We start from the raw sequence: 9811 nt of genomic DNA, 5'->3' as shown, positions 1-9811 counted from the left end.
ATAGGGATGAATACGCGTTAATCGCTTCTGTATGGACTTCTTCTTTAGAGTTCAGCAATATTTCTTCTTGGGTATCAGTGAGTATACGTATTCTGTCCAGATTGATTTTTGAGTATGTTTTGTCTAGGATGCTATTAATCATTTTCCGTTGATCCTTGGTAATCATACTATTTCTTTCTTCTATCCTTTTCTTTATTGATGCTTCTTTGATTGCCTTGTCCTTTATTTTAATTATTCTTCTGACTATTTTCAGCCAGTTTCTCGTTTCGCATTTCCATGTGTGCCAGTCCGTGTCTTCCGTTATCTCTGCTATGTTGGTTCCGTAACATTGGTTGAACGATTTAATTCCTTTTGATGCGTTGCGTAACTCTACCCCTTCAATTCGTTTTTATATAATTTCCTCATTATACTTCTAATATATAATAGGTCCTTACGTTCTTTAGAGGAGTTTTCGATTTCTTTATAATTCCTATTAAAGTTGGTTTTGACGCCGCCTATTTTCTTGTGTGGAATGTGTTTAAGCGCGGCCTGTTGTATGCAGTTACATATGATGTCCCATAATTTATTTAGTGTATCCTCATTTTGTCCATGGTTCTCATGTATCTGAAGGCTTTATGTTTCTTCAGAAGGCCATTAAGGTATTTTTCATATCTGTTCCACTGTTCATTTGTGGTGTTCTCATAGTCATATACAATACGTGTTGAGCTCTTTTCTGCTCTTCTACCTCCTTTGTTGTTAGTGACTATTATATTAGTGAAAGAGATTTCTGCGAGTGTGATGTTGTGATCACTATCTGTAATGTCAATTGACTGGTATATGTGACTCTTTCTTATGTTAGCTTCAAGTTTAGGATCCGCCCATATGTAGTCAATTCTAGTTGATGTATTTTTGTTTTTCCATGTGAAGCATCTCTTTTTGGGATTTAGTTTTCTGTACGTGTCCGTAAAAAAGGCATTGTCTAACCACGTAATTATATTTGAAGGTTTTTTTCCGAGTTTGGATGGGCCGCTATAATCTAGTGTTCTGTCCAAATATGAGTTGAGATCTCCTATCAGAATGTAATACCTATTTTTTTTACTGTGATTAGTGAATTCTTTTTTAATATAGCTTGTTAGTTCACTTTGTATTTTCGTGTCTGATGGTGGTATGTATATTACACCTACTATGAGCGTGCAATTCTTGAAGAGTAACCAAGCTTCTATGTAGTATGCACCTATTCTATTGACTTTTCCAATGTGTTTTTCCCATTTCTTGTTAATCATTATGCAAACTCCTGACCCTTTTATCTTATTGTCTTTGTTAGTCCAGAAAGAGGTATATTCTAGTGTTTGTTTGTTCCAAAATTTTCCGTGTTTTCTATCTCTGTTTGTTTCGCATATACCTATTATATCAGCTCCTTTGTTTGAACAGTATTCTATTAGTAAATTAAGTTTGGAATGATCGGGGCCCAGGCCGTTAATGTTGTGTCCCATGAATGTTAAATTGTATGTGTTGTTGTTATATACATTTGCATTTTGTTGCGTGTAGTTATTCTCTGTCTGCTGTGTACGCGTCGTGTTTCTGTCTTGAATGTTTTGTTTTTGGGGAGTGTTGGGCCGTTGTTCAAAATCTCCCTCTTCTGTTTCTACTTTACGTGTAGTTTCTGTTTCTCTGTTTGTTGTCCTCAACGATAGGAGTTTTTGTTTAGACCAGCTAAACAAATTCTTTATTGTTTTGAATGGCATTGTCCCCGTTTTTTTTTTTTCTTATTAAGAATTCTATTATTGAATATGTAAGTCTAATATTTAAATTAATATTTTTAGTTATAATTAATTACAATTTATAATCTGAATTTAAGAACAATATCCATGAAATTACAGTATACGATATCCTCTCCAGATAAACTCAACTTGATGTCCTTAGTCACTTAAAGGCCTGGGGTCAAGTTATTGCGATTAAATTTAAATCGCAACAAAAATATATTACTGTCACTGTGTCAGTAGATCTTAATAAGGTGGCATTAGATCTATGAAATGGTGGAGTTTAGACCGCTTCACTTTGAGGTATACTCATATGATAGTTTTCGGTCAACTGAGATCTCAAACAAAGGAAAGAACAAGAACGATTTCAGGTAGTGTTAATAGGAGTTTCTGCTTCTATCACTATTGCAACTTTATATACAGAAAATCCTCTTGGCTTTCTGATATACACCCATTGGATGTAAAGCATTTAAACTTATTCAAGATAGGGGAATCTGCAAGTTGATAACTTACTACGAATCATGGGCTGACTTGAATAAAACCATTGGTAAGGCTTTTAGCTTAAACAAATTTACAGGTGATTGGAAAAGGTATTATACTCCTAATTTGAAGCAAAGAAGGAACCGCCATTAGAAGGTGAAGTAAGATGATGATTCTAAAATATCTCAGAAGAATACTAATACGATTAAGTTAGACAAGAAATATAAGGAGACTAAGCGAGCCAAGAAAATTGATAAGAGCTTAGACAGCATTGACAAACTAACTGTTTTAGCTGATATTAGATCAATGCTAAGAAAATTAGAAGTATCTTGAGGAATTTCGTACAAAATGATCAGTAGAGCTTAATTTTAGGAGTGTAGTAGTGTAAGGTGGTTTTGTTATCGATTCTAACCTTTATATTTTCATTTTGTATAAATCATATATAAAGTTTACTTAATTATATAAAATTAAAATTTTAAATTATATATTTCCATTTTTTAGTTAATTAATAATTCAAATTCAATAAAATTTATATAATTAAATTTATTTTATTAAAAAGAATTTAATAGTAATATTTTTTTTTATTTATAGTATGATTGGTCAAAACTCTATTAAAACATTGAACTGTATAGAAATCAAATAGATGAGAGTCCTCACTTCCGCTATGCAATGAGAATATCTAGGCTATACTTCTCCGCGAATTAATTACAGTTTCAGTATTACGTCTGTAAAAATACGCCGTAATTAATTTTGGCATGGATTTTTTTTTGACGCAATGCTGTATTGTATTTTTACAGTCGTATTGAATTTATATAGACATAATTGCCAAAATTTGCTAAATTTATCGAATTGTCAATGATTTATGCCAATTCGGCACAGGAAAGTTAGATTATCAGACAGATTGCGTAATACAAATTATCTGATGATCTCTTTTTTCTTGTATTGAGGTTTCCGGACAAAAATTATGAGGTAAAAAACTAAGAAGGGTCTGAACAGGAAGTTTTTATTTAAAAAATGTAATAGTTTATTTTTTGTTTTGTAGGGTTGTCAGACAAAAAGCACGACCGGACTTTTTGAAGTAAGAAAGGACTGGAAAAAAGTCCATTTTAATAAATTTATTTATTTTTTTTTTATTGTAAGGTTACTAGACAAAAAACATGACCAGACTTTAGAAATGAGGTAAGGAAGGGTTGAGGAAAAGGTTTTTCGTTGTTTTTTATTTTAATAAATTTAACTAATTTATTTTTTTCTTTTTTGTAATATTGCCGAACGAAAAACATGACCAGACTTTGGAATTTAGGTAAAAGAGAGGGCTGAGGAAAGGTTTTTCATTGTTTTTTCATTTAATAAATTTAATTTATTTATTTTTTTCTTTTTTGTAGTATTTCCGGATAAAAAACATGACTGGACTTTAGGATTTAAATAAAGGAGAGGGCTGAGGAAGATTTTTCATTGTTTTTTTATTTAATAAATTTCTTATTTATTTTTCTTTTTGTAGTATTGCCAGACGAAAAATATGTACAGATTTATAAATTAAGGTAAAAAAGGACCGGTAAAAGTTTTTCATTAATTTTTTCATAATTTATAGAGTTTCCGGATGAAAAACATGACCAGACTCTTAAAATTAAGGTGAGGAAGGGTCGGAGAAGATGTTTTCATCATTTTTTTTTTTAATAAATTTAATTGATTTTTTTTTCTTTTTTGTAGGATTGTCAAATGAAAAAATATGACCGGACTTTTGTAATCAAAGTAAAGTACCGGAAGAAGGGTTTCGTTATTTTTTTTTTGATAAATTAAATTAATTTATTTTTTTTTATGTAGAATTCCCAGAAAAAAAATCATGACTGTTATTTTCTTTAAGAAATGTTATATATGTAGCGGGAGATCTTGTTTCTAATAAATAAATAAATTTGATTAAATTATTTATAAACCGTATAATAAAGTATTTTTTATTAACTTTTACATGTAATTTAATAATACAATATGTCTGTCAAATTGTATTACGTCTGTTGAAATGCATTACGTCTGTTAAAATGCATTACGCCTGTTAAATATATTACGGTTACATCAATTCAGATTTGGCACAGCTGCCGTATATTTCGGCATTCTAAGAATGTAATTCACGGAGAAATATAGTCTAGGCACACTTGTGTCAAATGAGGATCGTGAAAACCTATAATAGAGGTCACTGTAGTACCTGGCACATTAGTAAAGTCCATTGAATTTTTTATATATACAATTTTTAATAAAGCCAAAATGTGTGAATTAAACTTATCGTTTTAAGTTTAAAGTTAAATGCATGATTTATACACTCTATTTAGATTTTTATATATTCTGTGTAATGCAAAAAGATGGTTCGCATAATTAATAAATTTTTTAAAAAGTGGTTCACGTTATTATAAAAATTTTTTCAGAAAATTTAATGATCTCAGTTAATATTAATATTAAAAGAATAATTTATGATTCATTTTATTTTTCAGACATTTCTGTATAAGATTTGTTGGATTTTTAGTTTAATTACTTAAGAAAAATTTTTATTAATTTGGGCAAAACCATCATTTTACTATTGTCTGGTGATCTTTATTATAAGTTTTCCTGGTCCTGTTAAATAACACTTCACACCAAAAGAAATAAAATGAATAATAACAAAAAATAATATATAGATTGTAAAATTCTATTTAAATTTAAGAAATAAAAGCAATAAGCAAAATTTTTTCTTTTTGTAATTTTTAAAATAAATTTATAATTTATTTACTTTTACTTATTTAAAAATTAAATCTAAAACCTTTAATATATAAAAAATTAAATATTTTATTATCAAAGATTCAAAGTTATAAAGTTAAATATAATTAAACAATTTTTTAAAAAAGTTTATATTTTTATACCAATTACTTTTTTTATAAAAAAAATATAATAAAAACTTTAAATTTTTTAAAATATATTTATTTATAAAGATAATATATTTTTCTTTAAATATTTTGCAACTAAATTTACCTGCAAATTTTACTAATTAGTTAATAATATTTTTTTTGAGATGATATATTAAATTATAATAAATTTTATAGCTTTTTTTAAGTAAAAAAAATTTATTAATTAATAATTTTTTATAATGAATTATGTAATGTTAGAAATAAATGAGTTTAAAAATTAAAATTAACCAATTATAATTATATTATTTTAAAAATCTAAAAATTTTGTTAATCTTAAAAATATAAAATTGCTACTATTAGGTATATATTGATAAAAGGAATCTAATAAACTATTTTTTATGATTATTAGATGTTGAATATTTTAAAAAACCAAATTTTTTTAAAATTAATTTCATCTTTACAATTTAAGGGATATGTATATGAATTTATTTGAAATATAAATTTAGCAAGCCAGAAAAAGTCAATATCTTTTAGCTATACTATGGAAAAAGAAATTATTCTTTTTTTTTTTAATTGAACTGTTATATTATTTATTTGATCTAGCTTCTACAAATTGCATTGGTTTACCAACTTTTCATCTAAACTAAAAATCTTTCTATATCAGATATTTCTTGACCAATATTAGCCATCTCATTTTCCTGCTTTCCAAAAAGAAGAAATGAATTCCACAGAAAATTTCAAGAGCAATAACAGCAATTAATTCGGTCAATATCATTGCCAGAGCACAAAACACTGTTAAGAAAGGGAACCATAACTACAAGCTCAGCAAGCTGTGGTCATGCCAACTGGATAGATTCCAATTTTTTTAAGCAATATTGTTTAGGATCATTATGGAACGTATAATTCCTATGATGCAGAAGTTAACTCCTATGCTACTATAGTAGACTGGTTAAAAAAGCAAAAGCACAACTGATTATGAAACGGATGAACTGACCTTAAAATTGGAAAGGAAAAATCTTACTACAAGTACCAACTATTGACTTTCTCTTTTTTCTTTTTTCAGTTCCATATTACTATTTCGTGAATGAAAATGGCCATGAAATTCTAAAGCATTATTGTCTTTCCGACCAAAATTAATATAATAGACAAAGCTCACTGGATAAGCCCATCAAGAATTTTCCCAACCCAATTTCTAAGGCTATTTTCCAAAATTTATTATCTAAAACAAAGCTCTCTGTTTGTTTTACGTTTGACAGGAAAGAGAAGAATCTCTTTAACATGATCTTGACGTGAAGGTAATACACATTCAAACTCCCTTTTCCCTAAATCTCCAGCATTAACTTGATATTTCAGAAAGAATTTTTTACAAGCCCACAATACGTTCATTCTCGGTTACTAATGTTGCCCTTCAAAATTAGCTTCAAAAAGGGAACGTTAGTAAAGGTCTTGCTAACGTTCCATAACCCCAATCCCACCTTCCGTCCAGAATTCCAAGGCCGGAATCCGATATATATATATATATATATATATATATCTATCGTCAGAAGGGCATGCTTGCATTTCCTCAAGAAACGTGCTCATGAACAATTTCACGCAACACTTTAAAATATTTAATAAAATTTAGCATAAATTAATTACAACTAGACGTTAGAGATTCATTATACCAAATTATACTTACATATAATACGTGGAAGGACGACCGAGCAATAAATACGATTTTCTACCCAAATTTTGTTTATAGCTTCAACTTTTAATGGTATTTAACGTGCCACATTTAACAAAAAAAAAATTAAGAAAAGCGAGAATTCTTTTTCGCAGGCACGCCATATTAGTTTTGAGTTGCACGAAATTACTTGTGACTCCATAATGAACATTATAAAGAAAAGACGCAACTTTCGCATTAATAACATTTACATTTAAAATCCTTCATATCTAAAAGTGATACCAAAAATTTGTGTACCGAATGATATGATTCATATGATTATTGTCGAAGAAATCACACTCCTTGTAACACCGAAAAATCCGCAACAATTTTCTATCTTTCTTTTTTGCACTTTAACAACGTATTCGATTCGTTTTACATGTGAAGTTGTTATTGAAAACTAGAGTTTACAGGATTGTGTATAATCAAAGCGCCTAATCTTAAAAAAAATATTCCATAATTGAGAAATCTTTTCTCGATCTTAAACAATTTTTAATTAATAGTTCGAAATCAAAAAACTATAGAGATAACTTACTGTTGTGCAGCATTCTCGCTTGTTGAATAAATTCATACTATAATCCGATAGTCTTTATTTTTAATAATAAAAGACCCGATAAAAATGACAACTCGGATCTTTTTGCAAGAGAAACGTTGATCATATCATCATAACGCTAAAAATGTAATAGCTGAATACTTGAATTACTCAATATTCCCCATTATTCCTTATCAGTCGATATCGATTTCTTAGATAAAATAAAAGCTTGGCGTTTTTTGACAAATGATTTATCAAAAATCGATTATTACTTCAATCTTCAATATTACTAAAAAAAGTAATAACAGATAATTATGTATTATCGGGAAATCTAAGAATTCCGCAAACCTGCATGAAATCATTACGTAGTGCCGCATTAGACTTATATAGTTTAAATCATCCAATAATAGTTCATGCAATTTTTATAATAAACTCCCAATAATTTTATTATTATGCTAATACAGATACAATGAGATAACCGACCTAAATAACAATTGTAAAATCTGCATGAATAATTTTTAATATTATTTTAACTCCTCGATTGTTATTCCGCGGATCAAATGACAAAAAGCAAATTGCCTTGATTTATTATATATATAAATTACTGATTGATTATAAATAACTCCTATTTTTTCATAACTGTTTTTTTTTTAAAAAAAAAATTCTTTTGATATGGCAGAGGGACAACCACTGGTCTTAAACTATTCAGATTATGGTTCATTACCAAATGAAGAAACATACAATTTAAATAATGCATCAACTCCCGCGGTTTTAAATGATTCGCCACTCACACCAAATAAACGCAATTCTCTTAAAATTATACTTACTTGTTCATGGATAAATTGTTTATTAATATTTATACCATTTGGATATTTGGCTCATATATTTAAATGGAGCGATACTTGGATTTTCACTTTAAATTTTTTAGCTATACTTCCATTATCCAAATTATACGATTTTGCAACGGTGGATGTTAGTTTAAGAGTTGGTCAGTCAATTGGTTGTTTGTTAAATGCTACATTTGGTAATGCAGTAGAATTAATCGTTTCAATAATAGCATTATCAAAAGGAGAGATACGCGTTGTTCAAACATCATTACTTGGTGCAATTATTTCAAATTTACTATTAATATTAGGAATGAGTTTTGTTATAGGAGGATTTATTTATCACCAACAAGTATTTAATCAGATTATTGCACAAACCTCTTCTGGTTTAATGACTTTAGCGTGTATTAGTTTAATAATCCCTGCTGCTTTTAATTTTGCTGTCAACGGTAATACTTTTAATGATAATGGAGGAAGTACTAGACAACTTGTAGACTTGTCTCATGGATCAGCAATAATTTTATTAATAATTTATATTCTTTATATTTTTTTTCAAGTAATTATCCCAATCTTTCGGTGCAATGTATTTATTATGTGAAATTTAACTTCTTATTTTTGATTTATTAGTTGAAAACCCATTCGAATTTATATCAAATAGAAGAAGAAGAAGAAGAACCTCAATTATCTCTTAGTACTGTATTAGCTTTATTCGTTGTTGTGACCTTTATTGCAGCTTTATCTGCTGAATATTTAGTTGATTCAATTAGAGGAATGGCTGAATCTTCTGGATTAAGTAAAACCTTTATCGGTTTGATTTTATTGCCTATCATTGGTAACGCTGCTGAGGTAATTATCGCGATTTTATCGAGACTCGAAAAATTTTTCTTAAAAATCATTAATATGTGATTCTATCTTATCTAGTTTACAACCGCTATTAATGCTTCAGCAAGAAATAAAATGAGCTTTGCTATCACTATTGCTGCTGGTAGCTCTATGGTAAGTGATCTAACAATTGTGCAATGTATATTTTTACTGTGCCAACATTTTTTTTTTTCAATTTTTCTCTAGCAAATCGCACTTTTTCTTACGCCATTCCTTGTTATACTCGGATGGATAATAGGACAAGATTTAACTTTGTATTTTCAGCCGTTTGAAACTGTAGTATTATTCATTTCAGTTATTATTACAAATTATCTTATTCTGGTATTTAATTTACGCATTCTTTTATTTGTTTAAACGGTTCTTTTTAATTTAAATTCTTAGTAATGGTTTTTTTTTTAGGATGGTAAATCAAATTGGTTTGAAGGTGCTATGTTGCTAGCTACATATACCATTATATCTTTAGCTTTCTTCTTATATCCAATGAAATTGTAAAATAGCCACTTTAGTTAGAATGATATGAGAAGACGATATTGATTTTTCCTAATTTATATGATGCATTTTATACAGAAACTTTAATTTTCATATGCAACGATGTTTAACAATGCAATAATTATTATTTTATACCTTAAATTTTCGTTGGGATAAATTGTATTTTTTTATAAAAAATGTCTATTGAATTACACACATCTTGAACCCAATAAAAAGTTGATAGTTGAGTAAATCATTACCAGATCAGTAATAGTAACACTACAGTAACGCACTGATAAAAAAAGCGAAAAATC

The 9811-nt window shown here is 28.2% G+C and overlaps 2 protein-coding genes across 2 annotated transcripts; one reads left to right on the top strand and one right to left on the bottom strand.

The window, feature by feature from the left end:
* Window positions 1–5292: 5292 nt before the first annotated feature.
* OCT59_011250 (uncharacterized protein) lies at window positions 5293–6865 on the bottom strand. Its single transcript, XM_066136373.1, has 2 exons — window positions 6768–6865; window positions 5293–6688 (listed from the first exon to the last, which is right to left on the bottom strand). Exon 2 carries the CDS (start codon window positions 6473–6475, stop codon window positions 6305–6307), a length of 171 nt encoding a protein of 56 aa, XP_066001000.1. The 5' UTR covers window positions 6476–6688; window positions 6768–6865; the 3' UTR covers window positions 5293–6304.
* Window positions 6866–7995: 1130 nt separating this feature from the next.
* Window positions 7996–9751, top strand: OCT59_011249 (uncharacterized protein; the record flags this gene model as incomplete). The annotated part of the gene is made up of 5 exons (XM_025324668.2): window positions 7996–8703; window positions 8775–8993; window positions 9069–9143; window positions 9216–9350; window positions 9429–9751. 5 exons carry the CDS (start codon window positions 7996–7998, stop codon window positions 9519–9521), a joined length of 1230 nt encoding a protein of 409 aa, XP_025185138.1. The 3' UTR covers window positions 9522–9751.
* Window positions 9752–9811: the final 60 nt, after the last annotated feature.

Source organism: Rhizophagus irregularis, chromosome 19 (assembly GCF_026210795.1).
Source record: "Rhizophagus irregularis chromosome 19, complete sequence".
Taxonomy (NCBI): Eukaryota; Fungi; Glomeromycota; class Glomeromycetes; order Glomerales; family Glomeraceae; genus Rhizophagus; species Rhizophagus irregularis.
The sequence above is the reverse complement of the archived record's forward strand: the minus strand, read 5'-3'. Positions and strand labels throughout refer to the sequence as shown.